General features: G+C 32.8%; 1 protein-coding gene across 2 annotated transcripts in view; it reads left to right on the top strand.

Annotated features, from left to right (window-relative positions):
* The window catches only part of MANEA (mannosidase endo-alpha), a 31,304-nt gene extending 18,364 nt beyond the window's left edge, over positions 1-12,940 (top strand). For both annotated transcript variants that reach the window (XM_008006649.3, XM_073022574.1), the window contains exons 3-5: positions 703-812; positions 8,172-8,248; positions 9,189-12,940. In XM_008006649.3, the coding sequence (XP_008004840.1) occupies positions 703-812; positions 8,172-8,248; positions 9,189-9,846 (845 nt within the window). In that variant the 3' untranslated portion in view covers positions 9,847-12,940. The remainder of the gene's footprint in view (positions 1-702; positions 813-8,171; positions 8,249-9,188) is intronic.
* The last annotated feature ends 10,591 nt before the right edge of the window (positions 12,941-23,531 follow it).

Below are 23,531 nucleotides of genomic sequence, written 5' to 3'. Positions count from 1 at the left end.
AAGGAACCTAAAAATTCAAGTTGCTAAAATGAGTGAAGCCAGTTCTAAAAAGCTACATACTTTATGATTCCAACTATATGACCTTCTGGAAAAGGCAAAATTATAGGCAACAAAAAGCTTAGTTATTGCCAGGGGTAAGGGGGAGAGGGAACAGGGATGAATCAGTATAGCGCAGGAGGTTTATGGAGCTGGTAAAACTAGTTTGTCAGCTACTGTAATGGAGGACATATGGTATAATAGATTTGTCAAAACCTGTTGAACTGTACAACACAAAATGTGAACACTGATGTAAACTATGGACTTCAGTTAATGAAAATCTTTCAATATTGGGTCATCAATTGTAGCAAATGTACCACACCAATGAAAGATGTTAATAATAGGAAAAACCATGTGGAGGGTAGGGGCAGGTAGGAGGAAGAGTATATGAGAACTCCATACTTTCTTTGCTGTTTTTATGTAAACCTAAAACTCTAAAATGTAAAGTCTGTTCACTTTTACAAAAGCATATTAGTGCCTGATAAAGAGGTCATAAATATTGACAAAGTGATCAAATAACCGTATGTATTCTGAAGGAACTTAACAAAACCACCTCGTGTAAATGCGTTCTTTTATTGTCAACTATTTGGTACTTACTATGCCTTTTTAAGAATATCTGCATTCATGTTCTTGTCTTTTCCCTTTCTTTTTGGTCTTTTCTATTAGGTGTACTAGCCCTCTCTTGGTACCCACCTGATGTAAATGATGAAAATGGAGAACCTACTGATAACTTGGTACCCACTATTTTGGATAAAGCTCATAAATATAACCTGAAGGTATTTTATTTTCAAGCTATACATAAGTTAATTCTTTTGGACAAGAGGATAGTAATAACAATTTTTGAAATAGCCACTTTAATTAAAAATGATAATGACTTAGAATCTCTTAAATACTACATTTATTTCATAAAGAAAATTTATATAATAGGAATTTCAATCTTATCTAAATTATAGTTTAGAGATTCTTTACTGTGTTTCTAATCATGTTTTATATTTATTTATATTATATATATATTTATATTTATATATTTATAACAGGCCTACATTCAGTCCTGGCTCAGCCACTTTGTAGCTTTATAATATGACTTGTGTCTCAGTTTCTTCATCTCTAAAATGGAAATAGCAACAAAACCTTCCTTACACACAGAGTGGTTATAAAGATTATATGAGATTATTCATGTAAAACATAGATTCCTGTCTGGCACAGAGTAAGCATTAAGTAAAAAAACTTAGTGCTTATTTAAATTATTTAAAGAAGGTAAAATATGGTTATCTTAACAGATACTGAAAATTTTAAGAAAGAAAAATTCATGTTAATAAAGTCCTTAGTAACCAAAGTTCTTTAGCTTGATAACGGGTGTCTCTTAGTAGCTTATTTTAAACACTGTATCTGATGGAGAAAAAGTAGTGTCATGCTCAACCAAGATCAGTACAAGATTACAATATTATTTAGTGCTGTTACGGAGACTCTAAACAAGCAGTTCGACTAAAAAATGCAAAAAGAAGAAATAGTTCTAAATAAAATACGGTTTTTTCCTTTGCAAATGACAAATACAAAACCCCTGAAAACTGTCTAAAAACTATGAAAAATAATGAATTCAGTAAGGTGCCTGGAATGAAAACATGTACATTTCAGTAAGATTCCTCTATTATAGAACAAAATGGGAAAGTGTGCATTGAAAATAACATCAAATGTATATGCAAAGAAATCTTTAGCATTTTATCAAAAGATATGGAAGACCTGCATAAATGACTTCCCATGACTTTGATGAGAAGATTCAAATTGCAGAAATAGCCATTCTCACATTTTTCTTTCTTTTAATAACTTTTGTAAACTTAATGCAATCTCAATTAGAAATTCTGATGAGATTTTAAACACAGAATTTAACAAACTAATTTCAAAGTTTATAAATATGTTGGAATCAAGTAAGACTTAAAGTTTTTAATGAGGGGAAAAATTTGTCTTCTCAGATAACAATATATACTATAAATTGATAGAAATTAAAGAATATAACATTAGCCTCAGTTTGGAGAAAGAGATGGATACAGAGTCTTGGCATTTAATATGGAAATCTATTATGTAATTCAAAAAATCATTAAAAATCAGTTATAAAAAGAATATTTATTCATGATCTTGCCCTCAGGAAACTGCTTTATTTTATTTTATTTTTTTATTTTTGGTATTATCTTCTCTGTTCTGTGTCCTTGGACATTTTTGTTTCATATCAGGTAACTCTTATTCTCTGCTTGCTCATGTTTCTTAGAGTTTTTCCTTCTTGTTCAATGTATTGTGTTTGCAAATCTTGATGAAAATGTCAGGTTGAGCACAGTGGCTCACACCTGTAATCACAGCACTTTGGGATGCCAAGGTGGGTGGATCTCTTGATGCCAGGAGTTCAAGACCAGGCTGGCCAACATGTTGAAACCCCATCTCTACTAAAATACAAAAAGTAGCTGGGCATGGTGGTGCACACCTGTAGTCCCAGCTACTACTCAGGAGGCTGAGGCACGAGAATTGCTTGAACCTGGGAGGCAGAGATTGCAGTGAGCTGAGATTGGTGCCACTGCACTCCAGCCTGCACGACAGAGTGAGAGTCTATCTCAAAAAAAGGATTTAGGGTCTTTTAACTAGAGACCACTTACCGTTACCCTGAGTTCTCAGATGGCAACCACTCTTAAAATTTGCTGAACAGTTTTATTTGCTCTGTAACTTCTTGCAGTTATATTCTAATGGAAGACAATCTGGTTTGTCCATTAGTGGTAATTGAGCCCTGTAAGATATGTTATGGACCACTGTTGAAATATTTCATTTCAAATAAAAATATGAAACATTAATTTTGTCTTAATTTTCCTTTTGCAGCCTAGAGATTGAGTAGTTATTGGAGAATAGAAGTGGAACTCTAGGGAGTGAGAAGGAGCTAAATAGGCAAGCATTTTTTTATTCCTGTCCATAAAGCTGCCTCTTCTTTCTAATTTACTATCCTGAAACTGTTAAGACAGCATCTCTCAAATTAGCTGTCTAGCAAGAGCTGTCACCTGCTGTGCCCCTTGGTGCCTTTCAGTGAGTTCTTATTGGCATTTGAAATCTGCAAATAGGCAAGCCTCCAGGTTCTGGCACCCAGGCGGAAGTTGGGTAAGTGATTGATTTATCTTCCACAAAACAAGTCCAAGAGCTGCTCCTCTGGCCCGACCCTGCCAAAATCCTGGAAGATGGGAGCTCAAGAAACTGGCTATTTTAGTACTTTCAGGAAATTTTTAAAGAGAAAATGAAATTATTACGATGTATGAAGATTGGTGGGCTTTTTCTCCTGTTTAAAGCATCTGTGTAGAGAAGGAGAGTGTGGCAAAGAGCTCGACCACTGATTGCCTATTTAATGTTGCCAACATACTTGATCTCTCTGTGCTACAGATTTTATATCTAATGATCAGAAAAACTTGGAACGCAATAGACTGATGTTTTCCAAAATTTTCAGAACAGTTTCTTGGCTTCGTGTCTGGTGAAGAACTATGTATAGACAAAGAATAGACCTGGAATCATGAGGCTGGAGCTTGTTCCAACTGAGTAGCTCTGGAATCTTATATTAGTTCCTTGATCTTCTTGGCTCATCCCCTTCATTTGTACAATGACGATGAAACCATAAGATAGTTTTATTTATTAGATTTGTTTATGATTTCTATTGTTTTGGAACGGACATTTTTCCCAATTCAATAAAATGCAGTAAATCCTGTTTTTTTAAAGAATGGAAAACTTTCCCTTTTCTTGCTAATATAAGGAAATTTTAATGTTTAATGAATGACAATACCTTACTAGAATTATTTAATGTGCTAAGGCAATCCGATAGGAAAAGATTAATGATGTTGTAGATTGCGTGCTGACAAATTGTAGCCTCCAGTGCACATAACTGACCACGTCTAAAACTTTAAGTGTAAAATGCGTTCATTAGTAACATCTCTTTTTTCTTGCTTATCTTCAAAGCATGGAAATACTGTGCCCTTTTTTCACCATTTTGATTAATATTAATTAGCTTACCCCCCACCCCCAAAAAACCCTTCCATGTATCAATTTTATTTTTAAAATATTCTAATGGTTTTAATGTTTTAATTCTCCTTTTTTATTGATGTCTCTCTTTTTTTTTTTTTTTACTCTTTCTACTTTTTGAGGTAAAAATAATTTTTATTTTTATTCTTTTTTGTTTAGGGATGGAGAATTTTTAGGGAATGAATTCGTCTCACAGTTAAGCTTTTGTTATAGTTCATTCATTTTGATTATATAATGTTTTCACTAATATTAGTCATTAAATATTTTGTAATCGTAATTTTGATTTGTTAACTTCAACCAAGGGTTATTTTAAGTAAGTGCCTTTTAAATTATAAACAAACATGCAAGAAAAGGACATGATTGGCGCTTTATTTAGTTTTTATTATCTTTAGCAAATGTGACTAGGTTTTTTTTTTGGAAGTGTAAGTGAGTGAAAGTAAAATTTAAATCTTGATTTTTCAAAGCGATTTAGTTTCTGTTCTTTTAAAGTATGCTTGACTGCATGTTTGCTAGAGCAAAGGCTGTTGCACTTATAACCGTCATTGGTAGGCTGGTTTTGCAGACAGTATAAAAATCAGGGCTGGATTCCTTCCTCTATATGCTCTCTATCCTGCACCATTAAGAACAATGGAACAGTTTTTTGAGTGAGACATGATAGAGATGTTTGGTAGATACTGTCATTGTTTAGCAAATATTCTGGTTTTCCTTCCCTTCCATGCAAAGTAAGTATACTTCCTGCCCTGTTGTTAGGTCTGGCCTTATGGCTTGCTTTGGCTGATGAGATGTGAGAAAAGATAATGTATACTATGCGCTTACATGGTTATACTCCTATTCTCTTTTATGAGAAAAGCATGCCCCCTTCTGTCTAGGGCTCAGAATGACAGACACATGAGCTGATTTGAACCAGCCTGGAGCAGAGCCATCATAAGCCAATTCATAGATTTTGTGTTCAAAAAGCAAATGTTTGTCTTTTAGAGCCACTGAGATTGTGGGGTGGTTACATGGCATTATTTAATCAAAACTTGACTGAATTAAATCATTCATCTAAGTAAAGAAAAATTGGGCAGATTCAGTGATTTTTTTTTTTTGCTCAGAATTATAGGGGAAAAGACCAACTCAGCCCTGGTGATCTTCTTGCATTTTAATACATTTAGTATGTTATTTTAAAGTAGCGTATTTTCTTTCTACTTTATGCAGAAATCACATTTCTTATACTAGGTTTATCAACATCCATTATTTCTTTGCATATGGCTCTAGAGTCATTTTATCTGCTTTTCAGGCTTATGCCGATTTCCACCGTGTGATACATGCATATAAGTATGTGTGTGATTCTTTTTTAAATGATTTTCACCTACATTTGAAACATGTTATATTAGTCATGGCCTCTCCTTTTTCGTTTTCCTTGTTAAATGAATATTGTGAATTCGTGGCAAAAACTTTGGGAATCTTACCTAAATTCAGTATAAATGGTAGATTTAAGAGTTTAACTGTTGTTCGTTTTTGCATGCAAATCATTAGTCCATTTATTTATGCATGCATTCATTCATTTAGTGCCTGCTATGTGTCAGATGCAGTCCCAGATGCTGACAATATTACCAAGAAGGATCAAGTATTATCTCTGTCCCTAAAATGCCTTGTAATCTACTGGAGGTCAGACACAAAGACAAGTAAATTCCAGGGAGAAGAAAGTATGAGGTATTATGGCACCACCTAGGAGTAGGAAGACCTACCTCATTTTTGTTGTGGCAGGGGATAGGGGAGTGTGCAGGGGTGAAGGTAGGGAATGGAGTTAGAGAAGGGGAAAAATATCAGATTTTCATTTAAGAAAGTTCATTTTGTTCATTAAAATTTATTAAAGTTATTAAAATGCAGGAAAAAAAGACAGGAAAGGTCAAAATTAAAAACATGAAATGAGGGAATGTTTATGTTCTTATTCTCTAAAGATAGACATTTCATTTTATGTATAGAATTCTATTATTTTAAAATTGAACTAATTGATTTTTCCAAATGGAATAGAGAGATGGAGACTAGATCACATCATTAATTAAAATTGCAAAGTAATTTTATTATAATTAAGACATTAGAAATACATGAGGGAAAATTTTAAATGTTTTATATTTACCAATAATAGCTTTTTGCATTTACTGCAAATATATTGATCTGTGCTTTTCAAAAATAGCATGCTATTTGTTTGCAACTGTAAAAGCAAGTTCATTTTGATATAGGATATTTCAAGTTAGATCTTGCTTAAATATGGTGTCCTTTATGTATAACATGGAAATTTAGAAAACACAGTGATGTATCTGAAGGAAGAATTACCCAAGGAAACATTATATAATAGTATGAAAATACCTACACACTTGGTAATTTGCTTTCAACTGAATTTAAAAACAAATACCAAAGTTATTGAGAAATCTAACTGCCCTAGCAGTTATTACCCTGGCAATACTAACAATAAGGTGCAAAAATGAATTTGACTTAGTTTTTTACGACAAAAACTTATTTTTGTAATATTACTGTAATTCATTTAAAGTAGAAAATTATATTTTTATTAAATATTATTTAACTTTAAAATTGATTATGTGAAAACAAGTAGCATTGATTAATGTAAAATACATTTTGCTTTAATTGGGTAATTGAAAACAGAGGAGTTTCATATTGCAATAGAAGTCTCTAGTTCCATAAATACCTCATGGAGCCTGAAACCTGAAATTAAAACAGTTAATTTATTAGACTATCATAAAGATTTTTAACTGATGTTGGTAAGTCAGTAAAACTAGGAATAAAAGTGAAAACCTCATTCTTTGTTTTATGAATCTGAAATAGATTGTCGTCTAAGAGAAGTATCTTCTGTATTTTTTACTTTACTAGTTAGAAGTGGCATACAGAATGGTTTTACTAGCCATAATTTGTCTGTCTTGATTTATGTATAGCCAACCTTAAGTTAAAAAATTTTAGTCTGTGCACAGTATTTTAAAAATACTTGGCCGGGCGCGGTGGCTCATGCCTGTATTCCCAGCACTTTGGGAGGCCGAGGCGGGCGGATCACAAGGTGAGGAGATCGAGACCATCCTGGCTAACACGGTGAAACCCGTCTCTACTAAAAATACAAAAAATTAGTTGGGCGTGGTGGCGGGCGCCTGTAGTCCCAGCTACTGGCCAGACTGAGGCAGAGGCAGGAGAATGGCGTGAACCCGGGGGGCGGAGCTTGCAGTGAGCCGAGATAGCGCCACTGCACTCCAGCCTGGGCAACAGAGTGAGACTCCATCTCAAAAAACAAAAAAAAATTGTAATTACTTCTCTCTATATGTTTGCATATTTATAATGTGTGTGTGTGTATGTATGTGTGTGTTTGTGTGTGTATGTGTGTATGGGATATACAAACCATAAATACCTAGGCATTATGAAAATTATTGTCCTTTATGACACTAGTGGATATTATTTTTAAGTGATTTCATTATAAATTCTTTAATAGAAGTAAATGTATATTATTTTGTAAAATGCTGTTTTAATGGTATGGAAGGATTTATATGTAAATAAATTTGCTAATGACTTCCATTTAAATTTAAGCTTAATGGTCACATGCCTGTAAAGAATCCAGATTTTTCTATTTTTTTGGTCGTTTTCCTAAAAGAAACATATATCTGAATATAGAGTATTTCCTATATATCTTATAGGGGATATAAATATGTAAGAAACATATTTTTATAAGGAGTAAACATAAAAAGAAGCATTGCATAGTGGTTAAGCATTCGAACTTGGAATTCAGATCATCAGTATTACCTCCAACAAACTGGGTGACTTGGAACAACTTACTGAACATTTCTTAAGGTTCTATCTATCTTTGATTACCTTACTAAGAAAACAAATACCTTAGGGATTTGTGAAGATTAACCAAGAAAATAGGTATAAAATGTTTAGCATGTTATTTAGCAGTAAATTTTATTGGTAAAAATTCTCTGGTAGTTTCTGTGTTCGATAAATATTCATCTTAAATTACGGTGATTTAATCAGTTACTTTATTAAATATATGAAATATACTTCAGTTTTACATTATAGATAATTTATCCTCTAACTGATTTTTTTGTTTGTTTTAGGTTACTTTTCACATAGAACCATATAGCAATCGAGATGATCAAAACATGTACCAAAATGTCAAGTATATTATAGACAAGTGAGTTTCTTCAGTATTTATAAATACTGTTATATTATCCAGTGATAATTATTGTTTTAAGAATAGTACATTAAATTATATTTGAGATTTGAATGATTTATGATTATTCCATTTTTAATAAAATAAAATTGTTATTTAATTTTATTAAAGGAACATTGCTGAAGTTCCTTATAATTCACTTTCTTTTTGGCAGATTGCTGTTTTTACTGTGTTACAGGTTTATAGACTATTTATGATTTCTGTAATTTTGATATTTTAAATTGACATTGTTTTCTAAACCTTCGGAATATAGCTTTATCTTTTTAAAAAGAAGGTTCAGATTATTAAAAGTGAAGTATTTCTTTTAACGCAGTAGACCCAGAGCTGATATTGTCATTTATATCTAGCCTGATCAAAAAGAATTTATTAATGCAGTTTTCATTTTTTCAAACAATTTTACTGATAACAGTCTGTGACAGATGCCATAGTCTTCCAAGGAAACTTGTCAGCAACAGTAGAATATTTATTACTGATAGATAAAAAAGCAGTTTATGTATTAATGTAGCGAACCATAGGCTTTTTATGGCATTAGTCATCATTTGTAAACCTCAGTATGAGATAGTTAATCACTTGTTTAGTAATGCATCTAGTATCTCATTTTCTAATGTGTAAAATTAAAAATGCATTTTTAATTACTACACTTACACAACTGATTCCCCTAAGAAATTTAAGTTGTTACAATTATATAATTCTTATCTTTAAATCAGAGACCAAATATTTTTTAGGAAAGAAAAATGTTATTACTGTCATTAGATTATCTTTTAATATTTTAAGTTATTTTGACCAAAAGTAATGTGTTCAAACTGCACTGATTCCTTCATTTTCAGTACATAAACAGTTTTTATCTGTAGCAAATTAGTTGTGAATATTCATTCCACTTTTATATATGCTTGTTTTCTAGATATGGAAATCATCCGGCCTTTTACAAGTACAAGACGAAGACCGGCAATGCTCTTCCTATGTTTTATGTCTATGATTCCTATATTACCAAACCTGAAAAATGGGCCAATCTGTTAACCACCTCAGGATCTCGGAGTATTCGCAATTCTCCTTATGATGGATTGTTTATTGCCCTTCTAGTTGAAGAAAAACATAAGTATGATATTCTTCAAAGTGGTTTTGATGGAATTTACACATATTTTGCCACAAATGGCTTTACTTATGGCTCATCACATCAGAATTGGGCTAGCCTAAAATTATTTTGTGATAAATACAACTTGATATTTATCCCAAGTGTGGGCCCAGGATACATAGATACCAGCATCCGTCCATGGAACACGCAAAACACTCGGAACCGGATCAATGGGAAGTATTATGAAATTGCTCTGAGTGCCGCGCTTCAGACACACCCCAGCTTAATTTCTATCACCTCTTTTAATGAGTGGCATGAAGGAACTCAGATTGAAAAAGCTGTTCCCAAAAGAACCAGTAATACAGTGTACCTAGATTACCGTCCTCATAAACCAGGTCTTTACCTAGAACTGACTCGCAAGTGGTCTGAAAAATACAGTAAGGAAAGAACAACTTATACATTAGATCACCAGCTGCCTGTTTCTTAATGCATTAATTAAAGTTTAATAGTTATAAAAATCACCTAATTTTTAAAAATAGCTTTCTTTTTGCGTTATGGAAAGAAAACTGTCAAAACCAGTATATACTAGTAGTTATATTTAAAAATACATTTTAAAAATTCTTACAGATAATATTATAATTGTTACCCTTCACAATACCACATGAGAAAATATCAGACAAAATGTATACAAATATATTCCTTATGGCATAATTTACTGCATTTCTGACTGAAATCAAAATTCTGATTTGATGGCAATTGAATTTTCATTTTACAATAGATAAATGCTTGTGTTACCTAAAGCACTTAGCACACAGTTAAATTATACTGACATCCTAGACCCAAAGAAATAGGATTGTGTGTATATTTGGGATATCTATCAAAGAAAAAAAAACCCTGAAAGAGAATGTACATGTTTTATGTCATATTTTAAAAATAATTTAATCAACTTTATTGTTTTAGTATTTAGACTCTGGATAACTCTTCAATAATGAGGAAATTCTTAAGATTAACAAAATCACTGTACCTTCCTCTCAATTTTGCTGTGAACGTGAACCCAAAATGGCTTTAAATTAATAGTCTTTTTTTTTTTTAATTTAATTACATAAATTAAACCTTACCATGACCAAGTTGTGGTAGGAAGGCCTGCTATCTATGGCACAGTGTGTCATTTGCAGATTTGTGGTTACCTATACCATGCTAGGTGTTTTGGCATGTTTAGTGTTTCTGCTTTACAGTGCTGAATTCCATGTTTTAGAAGCTATGGAATGTCCTTTTATGAAAAAGTTAATGATTGCTTCTCAGTTATTAGGAAAACAGTTATTTCACAATTATTATGTAGATATGATGCCCAAATATTATTTTTAGTATATCTGGTCAATTTTTAAGTTGTTACTATTATATTATTCTTATCTTTAAATCAGAGACCAAATATTTTTTTAGGAAAGAAAAATGTTATTACTGTCATTAGATTGTCTTTTAAGTTAAGTTATTTTGACCAAAAGTAATAGAGAAAATTTACTTACCATTTTAGATTCTAGAGACATGGAGATGAAAATTATTTTATGTCTAGGGTAAGTCCAGAAGTTTAGCTTTAAGTTTAACACTGTATAATAATGAAGAAACTAATATTTTACTTAAAAACTAATAGTTTCAATTTTTTATATAGTAATATCCCCATTTTATGAATGTTAGACTTTTATCATACCTATAGGTTAAAATACTTGTCATCAATAACTTGTCGTATTGTGACAAATTGATCACTTGTATACTAAAAATAAATCTTAAAAACTAAATAAAATGCACTCTATTCTTATAGTTAATGTTTATAACTATAACTATAGTAAAGAAATATATATATCCTGTTACATAAATGTTATTTCTTAGGTGTTCCATTAAGAAAAGCAATAGAATAATACTAAAATATAATGCCTATAAATCTTCAGAGTATAAAGACATCCATTCAGAAACATAAATTAGCACTAAATTTTTTATAAAATAGCTCACCAGATGACAAAATTTATTTTATTTTTAAACAATGGTTTTGACACAAATTATGTTATTGAAAAGAGGCATTACTGTTTAATTTATTTATAGTTTTGGAATTTGTCATTTCTCAGAGAATGATCAGGCCTTAGGAAATTAATACAGTAGTAGTAATCATTATTTTCTAGGGGAAAATAAAAGAATAAATCACTATACTGATATTTTGATATAACCAAGCACTTACATAGTAATACTGTATAGATACAACCTGTGGATTTTCTTCTTATATCCATTTAACTTGAATATATTATTTTAGGTATAATTTATAAATGTCATACCTAATACTCTTTTATAATATACCATATTTCATTAAAGTTTTGTTAGAGAAGTATCTACCACAGAGGAGTTTTTGTCATTGTGTATGTTGTGTATTTGAACCCACCATGACAGAAAGTAAGTTTTAGGAAATAGTTGTGAGATTAAAGGAAAGTCTGTAAAAACAAGGTCAGCATATTCTCAACACAGATACCACCACTTTCTATCTTTTTCCCATTATAGACATGGCGAATCCACACAGCATACTTCACCTCTGAGCTTTGTTGTGATTCCTCAACACATTACCCTAACCAACCAGCAGCAACAGATTTCAGAGTAGGATAAAGCAGATTCTGTCTTCATTGCACAAAGTTATTCTCAATGGAAGAATGGCATCTGATCTCATAATTACTAGTTTATAATTATATTAATATGTTTTTTTCTCCCTTTTTAATAAAATAATTACAGTCATCCCTCACTGTCTGTGGGGGATTGGTTCCAGTTTCCCCTATGGAAACCAAAATCTGCAGATGCTCAAGTCCCTGATATAAACTGGCATATTCGTTGCATATAACCTATGCACATCCTCCTGTACACATTAAATCATCTCTAGATTACTTATAACACTTAATACAATGTAAATGCTATGTGAATCGTTGTTATACTACACTGGTTAGTGAATAATGACATAAAAAAAAAAGTCTGTACATCTTCAGAGTTTTCAGTCGGCAATTTCTTGGCCATGGATGTAGAACCCACAAATAAGGTGAGCCAACTGCATTAGGAAATATCTCTAATAATTCTGTTAATTCTTAGAGAGGAAAGCTTTCAACATCTTCCTCAGGTATTCATTACAGCTGCCTTTACCATTTTATTTGTAACACAGTTTAAATTGTTATCACAAGTAAATAAGAGCAAAGAATTTATTTCTTGATTCAGAAAAACTATGTTTGAATTCAATATAGGATAATAACTGTTAAAGTGGTATAATACGTACAATGCATGAATCATAATGGATTCTTTCATAAGTTATTAATTTTTATGGTTTAATCAGTCTAATTGTTTTGACTGTATAGAAACCAAATATTTTACTGTTTCTTTTAAGGACTAATATTGTCAACAACTGCTGTTATTAATGTTTACTTGAGTTAACTTTTTTGTTTTAAGACTGTAATTAAAAATTACTATTTTGTTATATGGAATGGTTAATTTTTACTTCATAAAAACATAGATGTAATACATTGTATTTTAGATATTAAAGTTTATCATTTCTCTTTATGAAATGTCTTATTTGATTTCCGATTAACAAATGAAAAGGAGTATCCAGTCATCATTCTTTATATGTTTTCTCTTTTGAGATATGCAGCACTTACAAAGTGGATATCTTTAACTGCATATACTTTTTAAATCTATAAGCTTGTGTTAAATATACACACATACATGCACACATAATTGTTTTTTTTAATTTGGGAGCTGGTTTTGTATTTTTTTTTCTTCTTTGAGTATAATCAGATATTAGCTCCGATATCTGTTAGGAAATTAATCTTCTAAAACAGCAAAGTAACAAACCAGTAGAGAACCTACCAAGCTCCTGCACGTTTTCAAACTGACCACAGTTAGCCAGTTTAAGCATGACTGCTCCTAAACTCTACAGTGCTTACAGAAACAGTCTTTAAAAATCTATATTTAAATTTTGAATTACACTCACATCCCGTAGTGAAGAAAAGCAATAATTTACAACCAGCAAAATTTCAGTTATTTTTGCAAATATTTATAATTTCTAAATGAAAACTTGATGTAGCCACAAGCAAAAAGGCTTTATGGCTCAAAGCATTACTTTTTCCATATTAAAATAATACAATTTAAAAATTACATTAACATTTCTAGTCTTTAAAAAAATGTACTCCAAATTAAGTTTTATACTATGTTGTCGTATATCCACATAAAGGCTAAATGTTATTGTGGGCTTGTTGCCAGATTGTTATCCTTGAGAATTTAGGTACTATTTTGGCTTAATTACTTTATAGAGACTCATTCATCCTTAGTCAAATCAAAGAACTGAGTAGTGGCGGTATTATGTTCCAACTATCAATGAAGGGAGGAACATTTTTCAAAGTGATTAGCTTTTTTAGTTGTTATATCATTACTACTTATGGCATCAAAAGACAAAGGACTAATGAGCAAAAATAGTCATACATCTAAAATTTATTGAAATCAAAACATAATGGCACTTTTATATTGGATATTCTATATTGAAAGATACTGAATTTCAGGTTTCTCAGATTACATTAAATTACCCATAAATTTTACCATAAAGTCAAAAAATCTTTGGAAGCTAAACCCCATATAAATATTTTACGATAGAAAAGAATGATGCCCTGTAGTAAGATAAAACTACTTACAATTATGGTATATGATTGTATTATGCTTTTGTGTTTTCATTTTTGAAAAGAATAGGTTAATCTGAGCAAAGATCACTATAAGCAACACAATGAGAATTATGACTCAATTATATTTAAAATACATGATTACAATTATGTTATTGTATAAAAGTGCTTTTGAGTTTTACCAAAAGTCATTATCAAAACACTCTAGTTGTGTTAATTTGATAATAGAGTCTAATGTAATACAAATTTTGCCCTGAAATTGCCTTGAAAATATCAAATGCAAAAAAAAAAAATAAACTATTTGGAAGAAATTCAGCTGAAATGCATGTATTAAACTTTAGAAATTTTTATGTTTGAACACAGTCACCTAAATGAGTAGCATGCCACAACTTTTTAAAGAGAATATTGCATAGGATATTTAGTTTTTCCACTCCGTTAAAATACTATGCATCTCTTTGGGGTTAGAAAACAAATTAATAGAAACTCTTAATCTTGTAAAACTGAAACATTAAGAAAATACCAATTATAGATAGATGATAGATAGATAGATAGATAGATAGATAGATAGATAGATAGAATTGTGTTAACTACTCAAGCCTACCTTTGGCAAGTAAACACATCCTTTCATTAAATATTGTTTATGGTTACATAAAAAAGTGTTTCCAAAGAAAAACCTCTTGAAATATTATTCTTTCTCTTGAAAAATTAATTGTTTTTTAAGATCAGAAACCAAATGGAAACAAGAAGTGGCAGTCTGGTGCATTTATTTTTATATACATGAAAACAATATAAAAGATAACAAATGCTATTTCAGTTATTTCTATCTTGAGAGATACAGAAAATAAGAAAAATTTCATTAACCAGAGAAAAGAACCATTAAATGCTGAAATAGAAACTAAACAAATAACATATATCATTAAAAAGTAGTTACTCTGATATTAAGAATGCATCTGCCATAACCAAAAAATATAAGGCAACATTCCTCATGAGGCTGGTATAGCATAAAGCCAAACTCATAGGACCAAGTCATTTATTCACATAGATAGCGAAATTCTAATATGAGCAAATCAAATACCACAGTGTATAGAAAGGCTGCCATGATCAGGTTGAAGTTAGTCTAGATTGAAAGAAGTGTTTTAACAAGAGAAAAGCAATAAATTACATTGACAACATACTAAAGGTGAAGTGTTGTGGCGAAGAATTGATACGATTCAGTATTTGTACATGTTTTGGTAAATTAGAAACAGGAACATTTTTAATCTGAAAAAGGGTATTTACCAAAAACCCTACAGCAAGTATCATAATTTATGGTAAAACTTGCTATTTTTCTCCTTGAGATAGGGAACCAAGCAAGGCTGCCTATTTTCATGAATGCTACCCAACATTGTATTGGAGATTCTAGCCACTGCAGTAAAGTAAGAATGATTTAGTGAATGAAGTACTTTTTACATATAAAGTTCGAAATAATCTACAAATAAATTAGAGTATTTAGCAAGTGTTACGTACAGTCCTATAGAAAAATCAGTTATAAAACCTCACAAAATTCCCTTATGAAATTTAAAATCAAAAGGAAGTTTAGATCAAAGCTATTTTTTTGCATATACTAAATTTATATTTATTGAATGCTGCTTTTCTATATATCATTTTTAATTACCTCGTCTTAAATATTAGCCACATGGCAGAATATTCAGTCATTAATATTAAAATGAAACAGCCTAATCTCTGATTTTATGTAAAAAATTAACTGCAATTATGATTGTTCGCTAAATTCTTACTTGAAAATTTGCTTTGCTGTAATATTTAGGTAAAGCACATTATTGAAAATTGCTCTTATTAGGTATATTATAAATATCTTAAAAATATTTAGTGGCAATCATTATATGAACAGTAACTGAGCTCAAATTCTCCTATTTTTCCACCTATTAGTATTATGTGTTTGTAGCTACAGACTTAATCCCCAGATGAAATTATTCTGGTAATGCAACACTATTTTCTCATTTTTTTCCTTGATTCATGTTTTTTTTTTTTTTTTTGAGACAGAGTCTTGCTCTGTCACCCAGGCTGGAGTGCAGTGGCCGGATATCAGCTCACTGCAAGCTCCTCCTCTCGGGTTCACGCTGTTCTCCGGCCTCAGCCTCCCGAGTAGCTGGGACTACAGGCACCCGCCACTTCTCCCGGCTAGTTTTTTGTATTTTTTAGTAGAGACGGGGTTTCACCGTGTTAGCCAGGATGGTCTCGATCTCCTGACCTCGTGATCCACCTGTCTCGGCCTCCCAAAGTGCTGGGATTACAGGCTTGAGCCACCTCGCCCGGCCGATTCATTCTTAATTAGCGTTTACATAAGGGTTCCTGTTACTAGAATACAGGCACTGTTTTTGCAAAAAGGATTTGAAGTATTTTTCTACAAAAGGTAAATATTACAAAATTAATGTGTAAATAATGATGGATGGAATTGTTTAAAAGAATGTCTATATATAGTGCTGGTGGTATGTGTGGTTGAGTACACGTTTGTAATTGAGCTTCCTGATAGTCAGTCCAAGAGGCTATATGGATCTTTCTGCCAGAAAAGCAGCACCTCCTTTCCCATTGGAGGCAAACTTTACCTTGTCAATTACATTTTAACATAAATTTCTCAAGTAGAAATTACACCTAGGGTCAAAAATGCAAATAGTTACGGGAACCTGTCAGGGAATGTAAGTGAATTCGTCAGTTTTAAAACCTTAGAGAGTCCCAGGGACTGTGGACAATTCTCACCTAAAAGGAGTGCTCGGCCGGGCGCGGTGGCTCACGCCTGTAATCCCAGCATTTTGGGCCTAGGCGGGCGGATCACGAGGTCAGATAATCAAGACCAGCCTGGTTAAGATGGTGAAACCCTATCCCTACTAAAAATACAAAAATTAGCTGAGCATGGTGGTGCATGCCTGTTACCCGGCAACTCGGGAGGCTGAGGTAAGATGATTGCTTGAGCCGGGACCTGGGAGGCGGAGGTTGCAGTGAGCCGAGATCGTTCCACTGCACTCTAGCGTCCTCTACAGAGCGAGACTCCGTCTAAAAAAAAAAAAAGAGTTCTCAACAGCTCCTGTCAACATTGCCCCTTTGTTGTTATGGGTCCGTAAAATGAGGAGGTATATCTTGCTGTGTATGTCTGTTAATTTTTCTGATTATAATATGGTCAAATATTATAAAATATTTTTAAATTTTTAAAATGTTCGCTGGTTGAATCTGGCTAATGGATCACTAACGAGTCACTAATTTGTGACCTGTGATACAAAGAGTATAAAACCATGTAATTTATGAAAAATGGCCTCAACATTTTGTAACATTGAGAAGGGAATTTCATATGATGAGTCATTGTATGGTGACTTGAATAAATTCTAAGCACATAACAATAAAAAAGTCAGTGAAAGTGAATCCATGGGGGCTCTGTTTTTGGGATAGTTTCCTTCAGCTGTTATCTGATGCAAAATCACAGATTAAAGCATCTAAAGAAGTGAGCTAGATGAATATCTCTTAGCTAATCTCTATTATTCCTTCTAATTTGGCTTTTGCCTGCCTGCCCACCACTCGACCTTTATTTCTCATTCCCACCTTACCTGCTTTTCTTTCTTATTTGCTTTGTTTCAGAAAGGATGTGATTTATTAGACTGAATTGCATATGACAATATAGTTTCAGTCAAAAGTAGAGCAAGAATAGGGACATACCTATTAAGTCCACATTGAGTCCAGTATTAAATGAAAACAAAATTATAACATACATTGCTATACTGGTGGTCACAAATTTAAGACTTTGAATAGCCAATATGAAAAAGGATATCTAGTCATCTACACAGTATACAATGTTCATAGTATAAGAAACAAATTTCTCAAGAAAAGTATAACTGCCTTAGTATTAAAGGAGAATTCTTCTGAGGATTCTCATAAAGAAGATACTGTAATATAATGTACATTATCTTGATCAGCACATTCCCTAAAATAGGACAAAGACAAACTTCATAACAGTCTATCCTATAAATATCTGTATAGTATGTGATTATGATATCACACCAAAGCACAGTTCACTAAAAGTAATATTTTGGAAAAGGAGTGTGTGTGTGTGTGTGTGTAAGATTTCCACGTACCTTCAAGCATTTTTTTGAGTATTCATTAATGAAATATTTCTTGGATTTCTGCCAAAGAATGTAGTAGTTAAGGGAGTTATATGCATGAATAAGACTAGTTTCCTGCTTTCATGGTGCTGACAGTTTTTAAAGTTAAAGCACTTCATTTTTGGTCATGTAGATTTATATTTATTGATTCCTTAAGTTTAATCAGTTATGCCTTTCTCATAAATCAAAAAATAAGCAAAAATATTTACTAATGACTGATCTGCCCTGTTTCCATATCTTTAAAATGAAGTCATTGGACCGGATGCCTGCTGAGATTGCATTTAATATTAACATTTTTATGTTAATCATATCAATGTCATGAAAACTGTAAAAAAAGTTTGCATTTCTCTAAAACAGCTATAAAACTGAGGGGAAAAGTAAATTCTATAAAATTATAAACCTTAAATTCACATTTGTTATCCACTCTGTATTTTGTTACTTTATTTGCCTTTCAAGTAACGTTTCACTCACTTTCAAAAACTACTTGGTGGTTTCTTTTAAAATTAAGCATATCTTTACCATGACCAACAATTTTACTCCCACTAGAGTATAATTTCTTCTCTTCCCTCCTCCTTCTCTTTTCCCTGTATCAATTGATGACATTCTCATTCATGTCACATAACCAGAAACCTGGGGTCATTCTTTGCCTTATCGTACTTTGTCATTCCCTAAATTCCATATAGCACTAAGTATGACTTCCTTTTTCCTCAAAAATATTTCTTAAGTGTTTACCCTACTCTCCATCTGCACTATCTCTGACGAAGTCCAGGACGTGATTGTCGTCCACCTGGGCTATTATATCGTAACTAATTTGTTTATATCTATAGCATTGCTTAATTTAAATTAATATCCAGAATAAGAGTCTATGTAATTCTCTTGCTTCAAATCTTTCAGTGATTTCACATTGCCTGCAGAATGAAGCACAAACTTCTTCAAGAGGTATATAAAATATCCCATTACTATTCTATGCCCACAACTGCAGTCTTGTCTCCTGGTTTCTGTTACATTCATATTTTGCTTTGACTCAATAACCAACACAACTTGTTATTTCATAACCTCATGAAGATCACTTTTGTGTGTGTTATGTCTTTTCCATTGTTCCTCACTAGTTTACTTCTACTGGAAACAGGACAAGAGTGTTAGAGGAGGAAAAGAAATAAACATTTCTAATAAGTACCTAATGTATGTCAAACACTGTATTAGGTGTTGTAATATTTATTTAATGTAATTAGATGTAATATTATTGTTGTTTAATGTAATATTCATTCAACATTCTAAGTTTTGTTTATTTTATGGTTAAGGAAACTATATGTTGTAACTTGCCAATGTCTCACATCTGAAAAGAGATGAATCTGAACAAACTATCCTTCTACTATAAGGTCAACTCATCCAGAAATATTTCCCTACACCCAACCCTCCTCCTACTCTCACCGACATTAGGCGCTTAGAATACAACTCTATTCCAGCATTTACTATATTCTGTTGGGATAAACTTCATACCAGAGTATCTTTGTCTCTACTCAAGCACCTTTGGCTCTACTCAAGCACACCTTGGTTTCATTTAAGAACATAAAATGTTTTAGAGAGAAAAGAGAAAACAGTGCCGTGGTTTGAATATATGTCCCAATGCTTATGTGTTGGAAACTTAATCCCTAATACGAAAGTGTTGAGAAGTGAAAGCTTTAAGAGGTGAATAGGTCAGGAGGGCTCTGCTTTCTCAAATAGATTAAAGCCATTATCATGGGAATGGGTTTGTTACTGCAAGAGTGGATTTATTATAAATATCAATTTGGCCTTTCTCTTTCTGTCCCTTCCTTGCTCTGCTGTCTCTTGCCTTTCTGCCTTTGACTATGGATGAGGCAGCCTGAAGGCCCTCACCAGTGTGGTTCCTCAATCTTGGAAATCCCAACTTCCAGAGCCTTGAGACAAATAAACTTCTTCTCTTTATAAATTACCCTGTGTATGGTATTCCAATCTTGGATCTCTGCTCCCCATATTTAAGTGCAATTTTCATCAGCTGTCTAGCCATGGCTCAAGTGGTCCCAGGTGCAGCTCGACCTGCCACTCCAGAGGGTACAAGTCATAAACCATGGCAGATGTGCAGAATGTAAGTGGTGGGGGTATGGCTTCCTCTACCCAGATTTCAAAGGATGTCTTCGACAGCCTGAGGGCCCAGGCAGAGACTTGTCACAGGAGTGGAACTAGACCATCACAGAGAGCCCCTACCACAGCACTGCTAAGCAGAAGCATGGGGCTTCTCTGTGCCACCACAGAGAGTGGCAGTGCCACTCCCACTAGATTATTCCTACTGGGAAGAGGACAAGAGAGAGAGAGAATGGCAGTGCTTAGTGGAGCCCTGGGAGTAGGGTCTCACCTAAGACCCAAGAACTATAGCGATGCCAGCTTACAGAATCAGCCCAGGAGAGCTGCAGACAGGAGATTCCAACCTCTGTCTCTCTGCGGACTTTATATTCCAGTGTTTGACAAAAGTAGGTGCAAATTTAGTGCATGTTGAATTGAAAAAAAATGATTCACACGAAACTTTGCATATACAAAAAATGTGCTATACAGAAGTTTCTGTTCATGAATATTTCTTATTAGGTGTTATTCTATTTTCTTCAGCAAGAAGATTGTACATGTGTTCCATGATTTGATGGTTATAGCCAAATAATACTATACTGGCATATATAATTTCCCTTTACCTTCTTTAAATAAAATATTATTAATAAAATTGTAGTTATATTTCCAGATTTTTTAAATAAATGAGCTATTTATACAAAGTCGATTTCAAAAACGTATTATAAGAACAATCAAAAACAATAAAATAATAATTGCTTACATAAATAAGGCTTCTGTGTTGATATAAAATATTAGTGGCAGAAATTCTGGAAGTGGCCCATTTAAACCAACTTTCAATCAGTCATTTACTTTAAGAGTATAATGTTTGAGATACTCATAGCTTCCAACCTATTTGCATAATCCTTGTGCTTTCCACTAAATGTTTTGCTAAAATTAGCACAGCTATTAAAACAGACCCTGCACTAGAAATTATTAAAGAGTAAATATTGACATGCTTTTCAGTCAGTATAACAATTTAGAAAACCATATGTTGAATATTAACATCATTTCTTCATTAATCATGGTTCCTAATATACAAACAATTCTTTAAAAGGAGAGCAGAACCAATTATTTTTGTTTATGACAAAGTCCTACAAACACTACCCAGAATATTTAGTAACTGACCTAAGTATGAGAATTGGGTTGAATAAGCAGTTATCCTAGGAAATCGCATGGAGAAGCCCCGCAAATTTTGAAGATATTCTTTAGAGTCAAAAGATAGATTCATATATTTCATTCATTTTCCTAGTTCCTCAAACCGTCACTACTTTCTCCTCTTCCTCACTTAGAATTGATAATTTTGCTTTCTATTTAACTGAGAAAATACAAGCAATTGAAGATGACAACTAATGAGCCATCCTTTATACAATTCCCTTCTTTTGAGTGTGAGCCGAATCTGTAATTTACGTGTCACAGAATATAGCAGAAATGGAGGCTTTTGAGGATGCAATCGAGATCTTTAATCAGTTTAAGTCAATCAAGAGGTAGATAATGCTGGGTGGACTGACCTAAGCAGGTGAGCCCTTTAAAACAGATCTAGATGTTAGAGACAGAAAACATTAGAGACGCTCTCCTGTTGGCCTTGAAAAAGTAAGCCACCACGAGACTACAACTTCAAGAAAGGAAATACTTCCAAAAAAAAAAAAAAAAAAAAAAAAAAAAGGCAGCTTGGAAGAGTACCCTGAGCTTACATGAGTCCTCAATGCTGGTTGACACTTTAATTGTAGCTGTGTAAGACCCTGAACAGGGGACCTAGTGAAGCCATTCCTGATGTACTGACTCATGGAAACTGACATAATAAAATAATAAAATGCATTGTTTCAAGCTACTAAATTTGCAATAATTTGTTACACGGCCTTATAAATTTAATATGCAATCAAAAGAAAATCTCTATATGCCTCTACCACCAAGTACCCTCTTGCATATGTGTGTTATTTGCTCTGCCAGCCCTTCTTTTCACTGTGAATAAACTGTCCTTTTCTTCATCAAAACCAATCCCTCTTTGGGGTTCTAAATCCTATTTCCTCATGTCTGCTCAAAGGCATCTCTATGACCGTGGTCCTTTCTCACTTCCATGTTATTAATTTACCCCTTCTCTTCTTTTGTAAATAGTTCACAAATAGGATCTGTTTTCTTCCAAGTTCAAAAACCATGCTTCCTCTGGTATTCTTTCAAATAAAATAACCCCAGTCTAGACATGTGCAAAAAACATCTGACAAACTCAAATTGAGAGTCATTCCGCAAAATATTGACCAGTAATACACAAAACACAGGATTACGAAACAAAGAAAGATAGAGAAACTGTCATAGACCAGAGGAGATTAAGGAGATATGATGAATAAATGAAATATAGTATCTGAAATTGGATCTTGGAACAGTAAAAGGACATTAGGAAAGAACTGCTGAAATCTGAAGAAAATATGAGGTAACTAATGTTAGTTTCTTAGATTCAACAAATATGCCATGGTCAACCCCACTTTCTTCAGATCTTACTCAAATATCATCTTCCCACCAAGGCCTTCTTTTACACTCTATTTTATTAAAGATCATACCCCTTACTTCTATTTAATAAACATACACAGTGTGCTTACTCTTCTATGATGAGGAAATAAAATGAACATAATTCTCCATTCCCAAGGAGTTCAGAGTTTTGAAGCAAAATAATAATTTTCTCAGAAGATACCTGGTTTTTGTTTTTTCATCGTTTGTTCTGCCGTGTGTGTGTGTGTGTGTGTGTGTGTGTTTTAACACTTTCTGATAAAAAATCTCACCTTTAAATTTGAGGAACCACCTTTCTCTACTCTGTGTAGTCTCAGTGAGGTCATTCATCCCTGGACCTTTAGGTTGGACATATGATATTAACTGGCAAAGTGATCTACTCCCTTTGCTACAGTGACAGCTCCAGAGCTAGGCATGTGAACCAAGCTCCAGTGAGCTTTAATAACATAGGCTTGTAGCACTTCACAGATATATTTTGTCCCACATGGAAAGCTTCTATGAACAAAACCAACACAGAGGAAAGCAAGAGGTGGGCAAAAAGACAGCTTGATGACATATTTTTAACCCTCAAATTCTACCTTGGATCATGTCTGCCTTTAGCCTCTCCATTCCCTTAGCAAATAAACTTTTCTTTTTTGATGAAGCTAATTTGATTTTATGTTACGGGACTGGAAGAGTCCTTATTAATAAAATCTTATATAGTGTTATAAATCTCAAATAGAGGT

The sequence above is a fragment of the Chlorocebus sabaeus genome, chromosome 13, assembly GCF_047675955.1.
Source record: "Chlorocebus sabaeus isolate Y175 chromosome 13, mChlSab1.0.hap1, whole genome shotgun sequence".
Taxonomy (NCBI): Eukaryota; Metazoa; Chordata; class Mammalia; order Primates; family Cercopithecidae; genus Chlorocebus; species Chlorocebus sabaeus.
Note: the sequence above shows the minus strand (reverse complement) of the source record. Positions and strands in the feature narration are given on the sequence as shown.